The sequence below is a fragment of the Hippocampus guttulatus genome, chromosome 17 (genome assembly GCF_054856545.1).
Source record: "Hippocampus guttulatus isolate MCC_2025c chromosome 17, RoL_Hgut_1.0, whole genome shotgun sequence".
In the NCBI taxonomy this organism is placed as follows: Eukaryota; Metazoa; Chordata; class Actinopteri; order Syngnathiformes; family Syngnathidae; genus Hippocampus; species Hippocampus guttulatus.
Window position 1 is genome coordinate 6,395,250 of NC_141277.1, and position 17,895 is coordinate 6,413,144.

Below are 17,895 nucleotides of genomic sequence, written 5' to 3' on the forward strand. Positions count from 1 at the left end.
GACATTTTATTTTGTTTAATCATCTACATTCTTTATTTTACGTTTTTACGGTGACTTAATAGTACTATTTTTCTTATTAAAAAAAAAAACTTGACGGGGAGTGAATGGATTCAACTTGCATCTCAAGGCACCATTGTAGTTCATTTTCAATATAAATACGAAATAGATTATTTAAAAAAATTTAATTAGTATTCATTTATTTGAATGATTTTTATTTTATTATAATTATTTAGAATTAGTAATAAATATTAATATGTATTTCAAAGGATATTAAAATTAGTATTTGAAACTTTTGAAATGAAAACACCAATGATGCACAACAATGCTATATATTTTAAATAAGTACAGGAATCAGGTTTGCAGTTGGAACACATACGATATTTATTTTTGGATATGTCATGTGTGGGGAAAAATTTTTTTGTAGTCCTAGACGGATTATTAAAGGGGAAACAATATCACACATCCAATCAAGGATGGAAACTTATCCAATTAAGGATGGAAACTTTTAAGTTAAAAAAAAAAAAAGACAAATTAAGGGGTTGCGCGACTGATATCCATCCACCGGACACATTATTAGGTACACCTGCACAATCTCAGCAGCAGTGTTTTATGGCACCGTCATACTTGAACAATGTCTTGACTGCGTTGCTAATATTTTGGCTACACAAGAGGGGTACAAAAAAGGTACAGGTGTGCCGAATGGTATGTCCTGCGAGTGTTTCTGTAGTCGCCGTGCACTTTTTATATTTAATAGAGAATACGTATTAGCCTGCTGTATTCGATATTGAAGCACATGTGTTGATACAAACATAACATCCAGGATCCATCTTGTAACAACCTCCGAGGGGACATGCTCAATTACAAGAATTGTTCATGATATACGGTGTGTTGTTTTTAGAGCGCCTCCAAAAGGATTCCTCTGAGGTTTTCATGTTATTTGCAGGTTCAGCAAAATTTTTCTCCATGCCATAGGCCCATTGATTAGTTTTCTCATAGTCATACCTATGTTTCTTTTTTTTTTCCTTTTTTTTTTTAAATCAGTCCACAAAAAAGTAGGAAGTGATGTTCAAAAAAATATGGCAAAAAATGTTAATTTGTCTGTTTAAAAATGTATCCAGATGACAGCTCCAAACATGACATGGGACTTTTTTTTTAATTTTCATGTCATATTTCAGGATAACAATTTAGTATTTTGTAGGCACAAATTAGAATTTTGTGATCACAAACTATGGCTACAAATGAGTGTTTGTACATACGTTTTATGTATTTCATGGCTTCAAATTAGTATTTGTTTGTACAGATTATATCTATATCCTGGCCAAATTTTAGTATTTTATAGTCACAAATTAATATGTTGTTATCAGGTTGCACCTTTTTCATCATGTTATATAAATAATTTGTCCGCTTGGTATAGTTCATGCAACTAATTACCATTTTGGAGACACATTTTATCTTTACCGTGGCCACGATTGATTTTGTTTTTCCATGTCATGCCTGGAGCTCTGTACGGAAAAGGGGGGAAAAAAAGCTAAAAGAAATGTCTTTTTTTTCCTGTTAAAAATATTTTGTGACAGTTGTTCACAGCACAGCTGTCAACGGTCCAAGTGTGGCGCTTAGGAAACGGCGCCCCCTGGTGACCAGGCAGCGTCCCTCAAGGCTTGCCATTGACGCCCCTGCCGCGGTTGAGCCAGGAGGCCAGTAGGCCGGTGCGGTGGTGCGTCCGGCGGGCGGGCCGACGGGCGGCGTCCCGCGCCAGGCGCACAGCTCGGGGGGAGCGCCACACCTTGATGGTGGCGTCGTCACTGGCGGACAACAGCAGCTCCTGGTCGGCGGGGCTGAAGGCCACCGAGTTGACCACGTCGTCGTGGGCCAGCCGCGCTAGACAGATGTTGTAGTGGCGGTCCCAGATGTAGCCGTGCTTGTCCTCGGCGCCGCTGCCAAAAGTTGGGAGCTCACTTTATACCTTGGCGTCTATTAAACTGAACTTTTTACACCAAGGGGGTTTCAAAATTTTTCGGTCCGGGAGAAATTTGCGAAAATAAAAAAAATTCACATTTTTGGGGGAGAAAAAAAAGTGGCAACATTTATTTTCTTGGGTAAGAGTAAAAATCTTGGCAGATTTTTCAAACAAAATATTGATATGATTATATTCAAGTAGAAGTCTAACAAGGTAGGCAAGTGAACTTAAAATATAAACAAAATTATCTTTGTTCTCAAAATATTCATAAAAATAAAAGTCATAATTTTATTTATAGGCACCTTTGAGAGCACTGAAGGTCGCTCCACAAAAATAATTGTACATAAAAGGTGGCACGCAGACTGTTGAGTGACGTGGGTGTCAGCGTGTTGAAGTAGAGTTGGCCATTTTGAGTCACAGCCTTCCAGACATTTTTTGCTTTGACTTTTTCCTTCTAATCGAATTATTCACGGTTTTTTATGACTCATTTTAGCTGTGAGAGTGTGTGTGTGTGTTTAAGTGGCAAGGGAGACCCACCTGGCAACAAAGTCCCTGCTGACGTCCAGAAAGATGAAGAAGCACTCGTCATTGGGCGTGAAAGCTCGGTGGGCGCGAAGGCTGCGCCGCTCCTCCCTCAGACTCTTTAAGTCGATTACGTGAAGGTCGATCTCCTCGGCGATGGGGGGCGGGCACATGGGGTCCGAGATAATGCAGCCCGCAGGCCACGCCCGGCTGTTCACGTACAGGTACCTGATTGGGCCACAGGCAACACGAGACGGGTTCACATCCAACGGATTGGTCAACAACACGCAACTGGCATGATCAAGTAGGGGCACATGATGGATGGGAATGTTCAGGTCAATCACGCTAAATGTTGATTTGGTGCCATCTGGTGGCCCATTTGTGCCTAGCAGCTATGATTGGGAAAGGGGGAGGAGCTTCATTTTGGAACAACATGTGTGCTTTCTGCATTCGCACCATTGCAAAACATTTTGAATGGCTTTATTTTCCGATTTTTTTCGCAGTCCTCGCTTCCTATCCTGACAACGTTCAGATGTGCCCGGTGATGGATGAGTTCAAACACGATTTACTGACCGGTTGTCCGGAGAGAGACCCATCCCGATGATGTGCCCGTGGATATCGATGACGTGGTCCAGCGAATCAAAGAACTCGTAGGAGCTACGTTCTTCTCCCAACACGGGTCCGCAGGTGGTCATCTGGTCCGGCTTGATCCTCTTAATGCCTGCACGCAACGCAAACGCTAAGATGGCCGTCTTGACGACGAGGCAACTGACGGCGGCGCAACCGACACACTCACCTATCTGGTGAGGAGAGTACGTAAGGCTGCCGGTGGTAAACAATAAGTAAGTCTTGTCTTCGCCGTCGCCGGACTCCAAGGTGTCCATTAGGCTGGAGTCCGGGGCTTTGGTGTGGACCCGGCCCATCATCTGAGCCACCTGTCTCTCGAGGGCCACCTGGCTGGGGTCCAGGTTCTTACAAGTCTAGCGTGGAGAGCGCAAACATGAGGGTCAATTTGTTGAGAATCTCTTGCACGTGTCACAGATGGCAAGTCGACTTCCCACCTCGGCATGCGGCTCACCTCCTTCAAGTGCTCCAGGCTGGAGACGGCGGCTTGCGCGGCCGTGCCGTGACATCTGCCGTCTCTCGGGCTCACCGCGTCCTCCTCGTCTTCCTCTTCGCTGCTGGACGTCCCCAAGTCGAAGAGCAGCGGCTGATGCGGCTGACGCTGCTGACCTTTCAGCCTGCGGGCCTGGCACTGAGCATCGTAGTCCACCAGAAGGTCGGGGTTGTCGTGGCGACGGCAGTGGGCCACCATGACGGTGCGGATGGTGCTGGCGTTGATGTTCTGGATCTTGAAAAGGCGCTTCACTACGTTGATGTTCTCAGACTCGATATCCTGTCCAAGATGAAGGACGACGCAATTGTCCGTAAAGTACAGGGGAACTTTATTTTATTTTTTTTTGCAAATCATCCATGTATATGAAGCTGTTCTCATTAACTTTTGTCTTTATTTTCAGTCAATATTTTAATTATTGTTAAATTTTTGTGTTATGCTCTCTGAATGAAAAGTAGAGTTTGCAGTCTCTCAATAAATTATTAATTGTTATTATTATTTTTAATGTTTCAGTATGTTGATATTAATGCCACACCTGAAAGGCTTTATTGAGCCAGAGCACAGAGCAGGAGGTCATGTTTCCGATCCAGTGCAGGTTGCCTGAGATCAGGTGGGTCTCATTGAGCCAGCAGCCAAACACGTCGTACGGCTTGTTTCTCACCCGCGACAGCAGAGTGTAGTTCTCTGTGGAATTGCATCGGGGGGGGGGGGGGGCACACACGTCAGGCCGGACGGGCGTCCGATCGAAATTGCCAAACTCATCCGGCTGGGCCGTCATTGCCGATCGCGCATGCGTACCAAGACTGAGGACGGCGATCTCCCCCGAGGAGGAGTGGTGCGGGCCCAGGTAGACGCCGGACACCAGCAGCAGGCTGTCGTCGGCGTTGAACTGCGAGAACTGCGTGTAGCCCCAGTTGAACTGGCGCATGCTGGAGCTGTGCACCAAGGCGATGTTGCCATCGTGCCGCTCCGTGTCCCAAAGCTAAGGGGAAAACAGAAGGTTACACACAATATAGTCCAATAATGAACAAAGTTTCTCTATCATTTAGTTGGTTTTTGTTTTAATTCGAATTTCTTTGTTGACACATTTTTTTAATGCACTCCTGTTATGTGAGAAGATTAACCGTGCATGCTTTTTTTTTTTTTGCTTATTTAAAATAAGCAATAAAATCACTGAATGGTTTCGGTCCTGAATGCATGAAGGAAATGGATAGAAACCCAGTAGGGCCCTGAGGTCTGCAGACTCGGTGTCAAGTCTTGGATCTGAGAGTTTAAAAAAAAACATTGAGCCGTTACGCTGCATAGAAATGGAATGCGACATGTGTAGTCAGCCCCGCGGGTGTAAATGCTTTGAAATCCATCTTCTCTTTACTTGTGTGAAGCACATTGAGTTGCCTTGTTTATGAATTATGCCACAACTGATATGACTGTGATACACACAGGAAAAATAAAAAATGAAAAAAAATAAACGGCTTACCTTGACAGTGCAGTCTTTGGAGCACGAGGAGAAGCGGAGACCCCGGTGGGAGAAGGCCAAATGGAGCACCTGGTCGCTGTGCTCCTTCAGAGTTTGAACCTCGACACACGGGATACAGTCAAAGAGGCGCTTGAATTCCCTGTACCACGACACAGCCGCTGCACGCACGCCCGCGCACACACACACACACACACACACACACACACAGTTGAATCACTCCATATAGGAAGGAAGGGGAAAAAAAGGAGTCACAGGAACTTGTGAGAGGACCACCTGGGTGTTGGGGTACAGTGCGGGGGATGCGATAGTAGGAGTAGAAGAGCTCCCTCCATAAGAACTCGTCTCTGGATACGGCCAGCCACTGGCGGCAGGTGAGGCCCGCTCTCAGCACGGCGTCGTGGGGCAGACGCAGGAAAATCTCCAACACCAGAATGTCTGGCAGAAATGGGCCACACTCCATCCTAACATCCTAGATTTTATGTCAGAAACTGTTGAAGAATAAAAATATATATGACGCGAGAAAAAAAACCCCTTTTTTCCCCCCCTGGTGAAAGAGGACAGTCACTCTTTTCATTATATTCCGTGTTTCTTGAAGTACAGTCAAAATGCTTTTGAATGCCTGGCAATGTGGAGAACTGCTTTGAAAACAGCCGGCAGTGAATTAAATTGGCTGAACATCTTAATGCACTCGTACATTTTAGATGGAAGATTTCAATGGGTTGATGTTCTAAAGAATTTGTATGTGCCTTGACCTGATGCAGACCCTGAAAGTGCCGGTGTCTCCCTTCTTTCCACTCGAACAACTTTTTTTCACTCCTGACATAAGACTTACCTTCCTTTCATACATCCTTGCTTCCTTCCTTCCATCAAGCCATCTGTTGGTTCTTCCCATCCATATTTTCCTCCTTACTTCCTACATTTCATCCCTTCCTGCTTTCATGCCATTTGTTTCCCTTTCTCCCTCTATCTTTCAGTAATTTGTTCACTCCCTCCTTTATTTAAATCCTTACGTAACTTCCTTTAATTAAAAAAAAGTGTACTGTATACCAACTTTAGAGCCACCCATTAAAATCGCACATTTATGTAACCATTGCATTTTTCTAGATGTGGTACGACCGTGACTAACGGTTCCCTGTGGGAACAAAATGGTGCAGTAAACGGCCGAGAAGCAAGTAAAACGAGTGTGCGCTTCTTCGCTAAACCAGGCCATCCATTGAGGATGACCTAACATGGTAAAGGTTCATGACAGCGGCTCGAAAACTCGTGACAAGTCACCGTTGCCCTCAAAAGAGACCCCTCGGCTTTTAAACGGATGTGCAATAACCCCCGAAACAAAGGTTAAGTTCAACTTTGCCTCCACAAACGTGCTGAATCGAACGCATTTGATGCCGTTCGGATAACGCCGACGTTACACTCGCGAACTTGTCGCTAACTCCGCTAGCCGCCTCTCTGGTTAGCCGCTAGCTGACGTTTCGTGCTCAACTCCCCAGTTGCAGGAATTTCCTTTTGCAAAACCACTCGCCGCGTTCACGAAACGCCGCTTACGCTCGGTGACGTGTGGAGCTAACCCCCACGGTGACAATATCGCGTTCAAACTCACCTGCTCGATCAAAGTAGGCTGATGGTGAGCAGGCGGCAGGCGGGTAGCCGCTTGGAAAATGACAACAGATCACAGAGGAGCCACAAGGCCGTACTAGTCGAAAACAGAACATATCGTCAAGCTAAAATCGTAAGGCCCAATCAATGCATCTGAGACGGATGGATGGATGGATGGATAACTAGGACAATTCACAGTGTTCCATTAACCTCCCTATCTATCTATGAGTTTTATAATGTATAATGCATTGTTCGCCTCCCTGAGCCATGGCCTTATCATTGTTAAGGGGGTTTGTGTTCCCCAGTGATCAAGCAGATACGTTTTCTGGACGAAATCTTTAGTCTCTGAGTGGAAGAAAATGGAGGGAGGAATGGTGCATAGTGGTAACTGCTGACTTGGGAAACTCATGTTTATACACGATGGAAAAGTTGAAACCCCTCATGATAGTGATACTGTTGTTGTTCTCAAGTTACTGACATCACCACATTTGCATGGCAACAGCCAGCCTGTCCTTCAGCTAATATAGGAAGAGGCAAGAAACCCATTGAAGCACCATGTTGTGACTAATTTTCTCAGGTAAGTGATTCATTTTTCTAAACATTGAAGTTCAAGTGGCGTATTTAAAGCATGATAATCAGCTTTGTTGCAGCATTGAGCCACATGGCTGACTTGATCACTTCTTGCTGCTGCACAAAGCAGAAGATGACAGCAGCGGGATGACTCAACCGCTGTAAAGGTGAATTTTTGGGGAAAAAAGGCATTAGAAGGACAGCTTATTTTTTAAATCTATCTATCTATCTATCTATCACAATGCAGGACAACAACAAGTGTGGACCGTGTCTCAGGACAAAACAACATCCAGTCCGCACGTCTTCTGATCCTTTTTTTTTCTTGGGTGATGCCACGTTTGTTCTAATGATGACTTTTCCAGAAACTCCCAGTGGGGAAGCCGGATCCCGTCTGACAGCTGACAAGCGTGACAGCTTCCCATTCCTATTCCCGATCATGATCATCTCGACTGACTCCGGAAAAAAGAAATAATTAAACAGTTGGGGTCACTTAATTGTGTGTGTGTGACATAAAGCCGCAAAAGATGCTTTGGTGTGTCGTGGTACTCATGTGACCAATGCCTATGAACAACTAATAATAGTACTTTTCGATGATGAAATTTCAATCAGTTCGATGTAAAAAAAAAAAAATTAAAAGAATTAAAATAATAGAATCATTTCAAAATTATCGATTTAAAAAAAGGTAAATAGAAGTAATGATCACAATAACATTCACGTGTAAATATTGAAAATGAGGGTGGGGGAAAGATTTTTAAGTATTTCTAACAAATTGAACGTACTTAAAGTAACTGAAATACTCTCCTGCTGTAACTGGAATAATTTCATGAGCAAGCACCCAAACAAGTAAACTCGTATGATTTATTTACAATACAAGAAGCACAACTCTATTTACACCCACAGAGAATCATACCATACATTTATTTATTTTTAATATTACACAATTATTCGTTCTGTACAAGTGTAAAGTGACATTTCATTTGAAAAGTGTGAGACCTTCAACTACATTGTTGTATTTCAAGCTTCCTTGCACCCCTGTCCGTTCACATGTGGAATCCATAGAAACTGCTCTGTTGGCGTCACGTGACGTGGCCTCGCGAACGTTGTGGGATCTGACCACGTGACATGTGCGCGCACGCTGATTGGCGTCCCGTCTTGAACAGGGGACGCGTGGGTGTTAGTCTTTTCCAAGTCTTTGGTCACGTGCCAGGCATATTTTTAACCTGTATTTAACTCAGCACTTTCGAGAACTTTTTTATTAAAAGTGCTATATAAATAAAATTGATTCACTTACGCGTATTTGCTGGAACTTTTGATCAAGTGATCTTGTTTGCCATTTTCAAAACGTCACGTATGAACTCTCGCGAATTGGCTCGCTGGCTTGATCATGTGACATCGAGAGTTCCCCTGTCGTGGTTGGAAGTGTTGATCACGTGACAGTGTTTTGACAAATCTTTCGTCACGTGCCAGGAGACCTCTGTTTAATTGTTTATGCACTTTTTGGCTCTGTTGTTTTTGAATGCATGTTTATATATTAACTATCCGGGGCATTCTGCACGTCCGCTCGGTGAAAAGTGCTATTAAATAACATTTGCTTAAGCGTGTGGAAGGAAAATTTTGATCACGTGACGTAAACTCCCAAAGTGTCGTCATGTTTCAATCACATGACCAACTGCCAGCTCATTAGGATCACACGATCAGACCACGGGCCTATTCTGAAAGTAACACACGTGAAGAGACATTGGGATTTCCTCGAAAAAGATTGTGACGCAATCCCTCGAAATATAAACATTTCACATTGTTGATAATGATTGTGATTAATCATTAACATGACTAGTGTCTTCTGACAGATGGATATTCATAATAACATAATTCAAGGGGGAATAAACAAACATTTTTGCTGCAAGAATATCCTGTGTGAGCCCCCAGTCCAAACATGCATTTGTGGTATAATATATTATTCAACAAAAGCACTTTGGTCACGTGCCAGGTGAGTCCTCCCAGAAAGTTTTTTTTGGAAACACAATTGGAATAAACGTGTACTCTCTAGCCCACTCGAGCTCCTTGCTAAAGTGCATCTTAGCCGTTATTGTCGTTGTCTTACTTGTCAGAGCACCAAGGCAGGAATGTGATGCACCAGAGGCACGTGATGGTGGTGGTGGCGAACGACGGGCGCCATCTGCTGGGCGGCGGTGGGAGGAGGAGGAAGTGGAGGCGAAGCCTGTGGGGTACCCTCGGCGGCTATGGCGGCGGCGGCGGCTGCGGGCTTGTGGCGAGCGCTCTTCTGGTGCGCACGCAGCCCCGCCAGCTGCGAGTAGGCGCTCTGGCACACGTGACACTTGTAGGGCCGCTCGCCGGTATGCAGGCGCACGTGATTGCGCAGCGTGGACGACTGGCTGAAGCGGCGGTTGCAGAAGCGACACACGAACGGCTTGTCCAGCGTGTGGATGCGCATGTGCGAGCGCAGGTTGCTGCGCGAGTTGAAGCCGCGGTGGCAGATGACGCAGCGCATGCGCCCTGAAGTGTTGAGGCCGGCGGCGGACGAGGACGACGAGGAAGGCGGCGAGCACGAGGACTCGCAAGATTGCAAGTCATCTGGAAAACGACATGTACATAAGACTGTGTTCGGGTGGCGGGAATAAATCATCGGCATTTTCATTTATTTCAACGGGGAATAATAATTTGAGATGGCACTACTCGCAACTGTAGACAGGAATTTGCACATCAAATTATAATGTATAAATATAACATTATTGGTCGCTTTTCATCTTTGCGTAACAATGCCAAGAATAAACTCATTCTCTTTTGGAATGTCAAAGTCATTGCTCAAAATGTTTCTCACCATTTCTGCTCTTCTTCTGCTGCTGCTCTTCGTCTGTTCCCGGCACTCCGGGGATGCCCAGGAAGGTGTTGTGCGTGTTTCCATACCACACCAGCAGCTCCTGATCCGGTGGGATAGTCTGAAAGAAAAATTCATTTGGAATAAATGACATCTTTTAAAGTAGTCATCGCCAACCTTTTTTATGTCACGGACCAATCGAGACAAGTTACATGCTGCTCGCGGACCGGCTACCATTTCCTTAAAAATTGCTTTTAAATTGCCAACTTTAAAGCACTGGTGCTGACAATCAAGATAATCACGTGAAAGGTTAAGAAATCCTGCATACACACACAGGACCGAAAGTAACTCCTCTACCTCCACAGCTTTGTAATAGATGCTGCTGCCAATCTGGACCACCTCCAGGTTCTGTTCCTGTTCATTGCGGGCGCACTTGATGTAAGTCATCCAGCTGCGTTGGTCCTCCTGGCTGGCATCGATGAAGTACCTCACAGTGCCGTCCTCATTAAACACCTTCATGAAAAGAAAAAAAAGTATTAAATAAAAGAAAAAGACATGTGGATGAGCTTTAGGAATGACCTATTTGGAACCGGATGGAACCGTCACAAGAAACTCACCTCCCACATCAGGTTGTTGTTCTTGAGCAGGTCTACGTGTTCCGGGGACAGGACTTTGCCTGTGAAGGGGCCCATCTCCGTGCCGGCCTTGATCCACGTTTTGGAGAAGATACCTAGACCTTCTCCTGGGATGGAGCTCTGTGCTATGATCACCTCGCTGGGGAGCACCAGACTTGACAACTTCTGCACCTCTGAGAGAAAAAAAAAAAAAAAAAAGAATACAAATTCAATTAATGTCAACAAACTGCACATATGTCAAAAGTAGCAATAATTGTCTGGCCAGTGAAAACAAATGTCATATTTTTAAGTTATTGATTTTTTTCCCATGATTGCATTGCAATCAGTTAACATTTTTTTACATTGCATTTGTACCTTTGTTTATTTTCTTGTGGATTACTCATAATTATAGGACCAACTATTTATTTTAGCTTATTAATACTTTTCAATGATGGCACCAAAAGTTTAAAAAAATGTCATAATGATAGTCACAGGATCAATTTTAAAAATAGAATTACATTCTTTCAACAGTTTGGGGCCCCAAAAAATTTTATTATTACCATGCTTTTTATTTTATTTTTTAACTTTATTTAATCTTTACAACTATGGCTCCAAATTGGGCACGATTTTGTTAATGTGATCAGTTAATAGAAAAATCCATGTTTTTTGATTGAATTTAATTATTTTTACTTCATATAATTCTAATCAATTCCAAAACTATTTTTAATGAAATTTTCAAACATGATTGACAATGATGGCAAAATTAATATATTATTTGTACTTTTTCACAAAGACAATTCAATTGATTTATTGTTTGACTACATTTATTTTTCAGTCATAACGACACATTGAGCCATATTTCTTATTCCTTAAAATGAATAAATAAAATCCGAAAAGAGTTTTAATCTTTTTGTGCACCCCCCCCCCCCCCCCCCCAAGAGTATTTGTGTTTTTCGAAGTACATGCCTGTCTGGCTCTCAAGTCATACAGCCCACCGGCGGCAGGTTCCCCACGTACCGGCTCCAAATATTAAGCGACACTTTATCCCCCGTTAAATTCGATTATCTCCTTGAATTGAAGGTTTTGTTGCGCACGGTAAGCAGTTTTCGTCCCACCTAAATAGGCGAAGGGGGAGAAGGGAAAACGTTTCTTTAATGTCAAAATCAAAGTTTTTTTTCTTCTTTTTTTGTATTTAAAAGCTGCAACAACAACACAAAAAAATGATAATAAAAGCTTTGTCCAATGGAGGTTAAATGGGCCTCCATTGCGCGGGCTCCAGCAATTGGTCACGCTTCAGATGTGATATTCATTAATGGATCTGCGCAAAAGAAAAGAATAGAGAGAAAAGGAGAGACGGCTAATTCCAAATTCATTATCCTTTTAAGAAGTTTGTAGCAATAAATTTGCGCTGAATGGAGCGGCGTCTTGTTAAAAGGAACTCTGGAATCCGCGCGACAAAAAAAATGGAAAGGCGATTAGATGGCTGACATGCAATGAATAGCATTAGATTTAGCCTTCACGCCGCATTATGCGACCAACAGCAACTGCTTGAAAAGAAAGCGAGACGTGGACAGAGCCAGAGGAGCCGGAGGGAGCCCCACATAGCTGCCAAGCGCACGAAAAGAGACTGTCCGCAGATTGATGAATGCCGGGACAAAGTAGCTCCCGAGCAAAGGGAGCCCTTTTTTTAAGTGGACTCTTTCCCAGGTCAACGCACAAAGTTAACCAAATGAATTTAAAGGCCCCGGCATGGACCCTTGAATCAGCGGCACTTACTCGCTTCTTTCAGAGGCTACTTAACGCGTTAAATGGCTCGAAAAAGAAGGAGAAAAGACTGACAAGGAAATGTGGGAAAAAGTGTAGCAACAGGTTGGACGGGCGATGCATTTCTTCTTCTACTACTCACTTGTTTCTTTTTCAATTCTCCTTAAAATTAATTAGTACCGAAAAACAGTATTATTATTATTATTCCTTATTCTTCTTCGTTTGGGTAATTCAACTTGGACGTTCTTCTTCGTTTATTTGATTCACCGTGAACGGCAACTAAATTCAGTCCAGGTGACAAGCACCTTTGTCGCCCCAATTCCTCTACAATTAATATGGATAAAAATCTCCACTTCTTCTAAAAAGGATACATAAATTACGTTCACGACCTCAACCTTATTTAATTAATGTCAAATAACTTACTGCTAATCAAGCGTCTTCTTCTCCTGTTCGGCATTCTTCTTCGTCCATTTTTTTAATGTTCTTCCGGAATTAAGAACGCTAGCTAAACTAGCTAAGAAGGTGGGAGTTAAATTAAAATGATAATGACTATTTTGTCATTAACATGCCACTATTCATGATAAAACTAATAAGAACATGGGCGGGTTGATTTTAGAACTGAATTAAAGTCAGAAACCAGACACAAACAAATAAATGACAATGAGAACATGATGAACTTAATCAGCTCCGACAGGTGGTTCCTACCTCCAACGAAGGACTGAGCCAACACTTCGGCGGTGAAGGCGGTCCTGGTGCAGCCGGCGTGGCGCTCGTCCGCCTGCAGGTGCTCGCCCCCCTGCAGGACGTTCCTCCAGCGGCCGTACAGGAAACTGTGCAGGACGTCCGAAGTGATCACGTCCGACAGCGCCGCCCGGGCCGGACACTTAAATCCAGACTTGAGGGCCAAAGCTTCGGCGGGCAGCACTGAGCCCATTTTGTCGCTTTCTGGACCGGAGAAATTAACTTAAATAAAATTGCGGGATCGAGGAGGATAAAGTGATGCTCTCCGCTTCTGAGAGTGTGTGAATGAGATCTGACTCTGATCGGCCCTTGAGGGGCCCTTTATAGTAGCAGGGGGTGTGGTGGTGGGGGGGGGGGTGCCCCTAGAACCCTAATTACTTATTAATGACACACCCCTTGCGGCGTGGCGCTGCCCACGCCGCAGGGAAAAAAAAACTTTTACTCTCGCGAACTCACACTACTAATTTCCAAAGGGAAAGGGCATCTCCTACTACTAGTACTGTAATAATAATAATAATAATAATACAAAGACAAGAGGGAAAAAAGAGAAGTGGAGGGAGCCTTAAGAGGCAAAGGTGGATGGCTGAAGTATGATAATTTAAACACTTATGCACATGGAGAAAAATAATAGCTTCATCTGATGAATGCATGCGCATTCTTTTCCAAATAGAATCTAAGAATGAACAAACAAACTAGCTTTTATAATGCATGTCAAGAAGCAAAAAAAAAAAATCTCTCATGGATGAATGCATGTTATTTTTACGAGGAAGAAAAAAAAACAGACGTGAAGGGAAAATGTTTATTTGAAAATGTTTTAATATATTTACAAAAACGATGCTCTCGTATTTTTGGTAGGTTAGACGATGGTGTTTTCATGAATGTAGGTGCACTTAAAAAAACTGATGCACGTGAAGAAACTGAGAAAAAGTGGGTCTATTTTTTTGGTCGTAATTTTTATTTTTAAACTAGTGAATTAAATATTTGGCCAATAATGCACTTTTTAAAAAACTACATACTAAAACTATGCAGATGAAGAAAAAAACATACAATTTGAGAAGTGGAGGGAAGAAAACATTGTTGAAAATAAGTACAGTATAGGGTGCCGTTTTGGGATTTTTTTTAAGGATTCAAACAGATATTTGATTAGAATAACTGGTCAAGTGTGCAACCAATCGTTAAAAGATTTTACAAAAAATACGAGCGGCCATTTTTAATTCAATAAACTGGAAAAAAACGTGATTAAAAATGTGGGTCAAGTAGTAAGAAAAGTACACACGCAGGAAGTACCTGTAAAAAGTAACAGCGATGATTTAAAAAAAAAAATTCTCTTCCAACAAACTCGAAAAGAAATATACAAAAAAAAGTGACGCACGTGAATGTTTTAATTGTTAATTTGCAAATCGGTGGCCTCTATTGTTCCCCTGAGTGCATTTGCTATTCATGTGCCTGTAATGTTATTTAGTGTGAGAAGTAAGCGCGGGAAGAACAAGAATAGAAACACGCTCGTTTTTTTTTTTTTTAATATGTCTTAGACTGGGGATGAGGAGAAAAAGGTTGCGGTGGGAAGGGGGGGGGCATGAAAAGGTAGTGGGGTGGTTGTTTTACAGCATTGTTTCCATGCAAAGCTGCTTTGACGGGCTGCACTTGTTGAGGTAAAACAGTTTAATATTCATGGCTGGTGTTGTGTGTGCGTGTGTGTATGAACACCCCCTCGCGCCCCCCGCAGCCGCCCCGGTATTGTGACAACGTTTCGATGAGTATATACGAGCCCCTTAATTTTCAAGCTTCGCGGAGTGCGGCTAAATGGGCAGTTTTCTTTCTTTTTATTTAGGACATCTTTATTCCATTCGCTGCTTCGAGCTTTCAGCCTCTCACCCCCCCCCCTCCTTTTTTTTTTTCCCAAAGTGATGTCAGGGCCTCTGAAAAGTGTCGCAAATCAATCTTTCATGGGAGCTTTTGAGGGCAATTTGACATTCATGCACGCCTCTTTTCACTGCAGCAGCTACAAGGAGGATTGAGAGAAAAATGGGATTTTTTTTTTAAAGGGGGGGGGCGGCGTTAAATATGGAGGTATAGATGGCAAGTAGATCCAAAAAGAGGTAAGGTGAGTGACAGGGCACGTAAAAAGATTACTGCGCAAACAGCTGCTTTTTTATGAGCCTCCCCTTTTTTCCCAGATGAAATTACCCCCCCCCCCCGCCCCACCAGGCTCTCTTTTCAGCCCTTTCCCTAATCTATTCCCTTTCTCATCTAGATTGATTTACATTGATGGCATTCATCAGCGAAAAAAAAAATCAGGGCGGGGCCAGGCTCTTTATTAAAGAGGAATTAAAGGCGCTGAATTGGGCTAAGGCATGGATTTGATTTGCTTATTTATGCATTAACCTCGGCTGCTGGTCATGTCATCCCCCGCTCAGGCGGCCCCCGCTGTCAGGGGTGGGGTGGGGTGGGGGGCGGGTTTTCCTTTCTCTCGGCCATTTAAAGCCTATCAATTTCGTGTGGATGATTGACAATTATTGCACAAAGACGCGCGCTAATTGTCGCGTTTCAAAGAGCTGTTGGGAAAGCCATCAAAGAGAAGAAGCCTGAGGATAAAAAAAAAAAAAAGATAAATGCAGATTTGCTCGCCTTTGAGGACAACAAAACGTGTTGGAATACATTAGAATGTTCAATGAATAATCATTTGTATACACTGGGCACGCTAGCACACATCTAATGAGGTCAAATCTAGCTTTTGAAGCTCACATTTAGTATCAGAAGTGGTTTGAGAAACCTTCAAGCAATGGCTCCCTGAACACAAACGATGGAGCAAGACATATAGACAGATAATATAGCAACAGTCACAGCAATATCATTTTTCCCTCTCCGGAAAAAAAAATATTAACAGTTTGGGGACGACGACCCTAATATGACAGAATGCAATAGAAGATTTTAATATTTGTCAGGGGTGTGCATTGCTGCCCAAAAAGACAATTCATTGAGGAAGTGAGTGAGCAAATAATCACAGCTTGATAACGTTTTTCTTAATAAAAGGAATTTATGGATGGTCTACGAACAAAGGATGAAGGGAATCACCAAAAAATCTCTGCATGTATGCAGCAAGGCCAAAAACCAACACCGAAAGGCCCGAGACCGTTGACCCCTCAGGCTGCACTGCATTAAAAATGACCATTATGTAAAGAAAATTGCCTCGTGGTTTCGGGAACACGTCAGAAAATCGTTGTCAGTTAGCACAGTTCGTCGTTACAAATGCGAGTTCAAACTCTATCATGCAAAGCTAAAATCACAAATCAATACTGTCGTAAGTGACTTCTCTGGGCCCCAAGATCATCAGAGATGCGCTGACGCAAAAGTGGAGAAGTGTGCTGTGGTCTGATGAGTCCACATTTCAAATTGTTTTCGGAAATCATGAATGTTGCGTCGAGGAAAAGGACAATTGGGTCATTATACAGCGAGTGCAAAGTTCAAAAGCCTGGGAGGGCTTTAGCGCCCATGAATTGGCTAATTTGCTAATCTGCAAAGGCGCCATAAATGCCGAAATGTTTTGGACAAAACATATGCTGCCAATCCAAGCAACGTCTTTTTTTCATGGACACCACCGCTTATTTGAGCGAGACAATGCCAAACCACATTCTGCACGTGTTACAACAGTGTGGCTTTGTACCAAAAGAGTGTGGGTACGAGACTGGCCTGCCATCAGTCCAGACCTGTCTCCCATAGTAGTAAAGGTGTACCGAATGAAGGGACTGGTGAAAAAAAATAATAAACTCAAGTGAAGCACTTGACCAGTCAGACCTGCAAAAGAGAAAACACACACCGGCACGCGCACACGTATACTTCGACAAGAGAGGAGTCATTAAAATGAGATTAAGCGTCTCAGTGTGCTCACCGCGGTCAAAATCGGCTAATCCGACGCAAAGGTGAGAGCAGAGGTGGGGCCCCCCTCCAGACCGACCATTCTTCAACTTGTCACACCACACCTGTCTGCCTTCATATCGAGGGGGTTGGGGGGTTCTAGTAAAAGGGGGGGGGGGGTTTTGCACAGATGCACACGTGAAATCGTCAGAATGGCCAACGTGTCAACAAAGCTTCCCAAATCCTTAATCTGTCACAATCGTTTCAAGTGCTCTCCTCCCTCCCCTTCTCATGCAAAGGATTTTTCCACCGAACTGCCAGTGACTATTACTGATGAGAGTGAAGTAGAAACATGAGGAAACGTTTTTAAAATGACCTTGAATGTGGAAAAGGCGGCGTAATTAAACCAGAATGAAGTCGTATTACATGCGGCAAAATGACCGTAACAACAAATACTACAGCATTGCATATCTAAAAGTTTTATCTTCAAAAAACATTACAGATTTTACACTAAATTTATCGAGTCAACATCTTCAAAGAGGCCATTTTAATGACTTGTAACAAAAAAAATCTAGGGTTCTTTTCTCCTAAATTGGCAATTTCTTTCTTTTTAGCATAGCCCTAATCATCCCATTAGCTCCAAGATGATGTAGCAGACAAGCAAACAATGAATTAATTATGACGACGACAATAGCGGCTGCACTCATTGAGGCTCTGGGAATGAGCCTGGAACAAGAAGGTTATTAGCCGGCCACAATGAACCACCGGGTCATTAGTGTCCTTGGGGAAAAGAGGAAGAGGATCAAAATCAAGGCTCAGATTTGGAAACAGCTGCAGCGCTTCAATGCC

General features: G+C 43.3%; 2 protein-coding genes and 1 long non-coding RNA gene across 4 annotated transcripts; 1 reads left to right on the top strand and 2 right to left on the bottom strand.

Annotated features, from left to right (window-relative positions):
- Positions 1-356: 356 nt before the first annotated feature.
- fbxw5 (F-box and WD repeat domain containing 5) lies at positions 357-6,752 on the bottom strand. Of its 2 annotated transcripts, none has more exons than XM_086135369.1 (10): positions 6,671-6,752; positions 5,344-5,558; positions 5,071-5,228; positions 4,392-4,575; positions 4,129-4,277; positions 3,558-3,875; positions 3,276-3,459; positions 3,053-3,200; positions 2,495-2,707; positions 357-1,934 (listed from the first exon to the last, which is right to left on the bottom strand). In XM_086135369.1, exons 2-10 carry the CDS (start codon positions 5,528-5,530, stop codon positions 1,652-1,654), a joined length of 1,824 nt encoding a protein of 607 aa, XP_085991495.1. In that variant the 5' UTR covers positions 5,531-5,558; positions 6,671-6,752; the 3' UTR covers positions 357-1,651. The 2 variants fall into 2 exon arrangements, with proteins under 2 accessions (XP_085991495.1, XP_085991496.1); XM_086135370.1 differs by having other exon boundaries at positions 1,903-1,984.
- A 47-nt stretch (positions 6,753-6,799) lies between these two features.
- Positions 6,800-7,763, top strand: LOC147191763 (uncharacterized). The gene is made up of 3 exons (XR_015103605.1): positions 6,800-7,243; positions 7,317-7,403; positions 7,484-7,763. It is a non-coding gene; the product is annotated as an uncharacterized LOC147191763 (long non-coding RNA).
- Positions 7,764-8,111: 348 nt separating this feature from the next.
- On the bottom strand, positions 8,112-13,427 carry LOC147191764 (PR domain zinc finger protein 12-like). The gene is made up of 5 exons (XM_086135078.1): positions 13,156-13,427; positions 10,690-10,880; positions 10,430-10,585; positions 10,076-10,193; positions 8,112-9,828 (listed from the first exon to the last, which is right to left on the bottom strand). The coding sequence occupies exons 1-5, from the start codon at positions 13,382-13,384 to the stop codon at positions 9,341-9,343; spliced, it is 1,182 nt and encodes a 393-aa protein (XP_085991204.1). The 5' UTR covers positions 13,385-13,427; the 3' UTR covers positions 8,112-9,340.
- Positions 13,428-17,895: the final 4,468 nt, after the last annotated feature.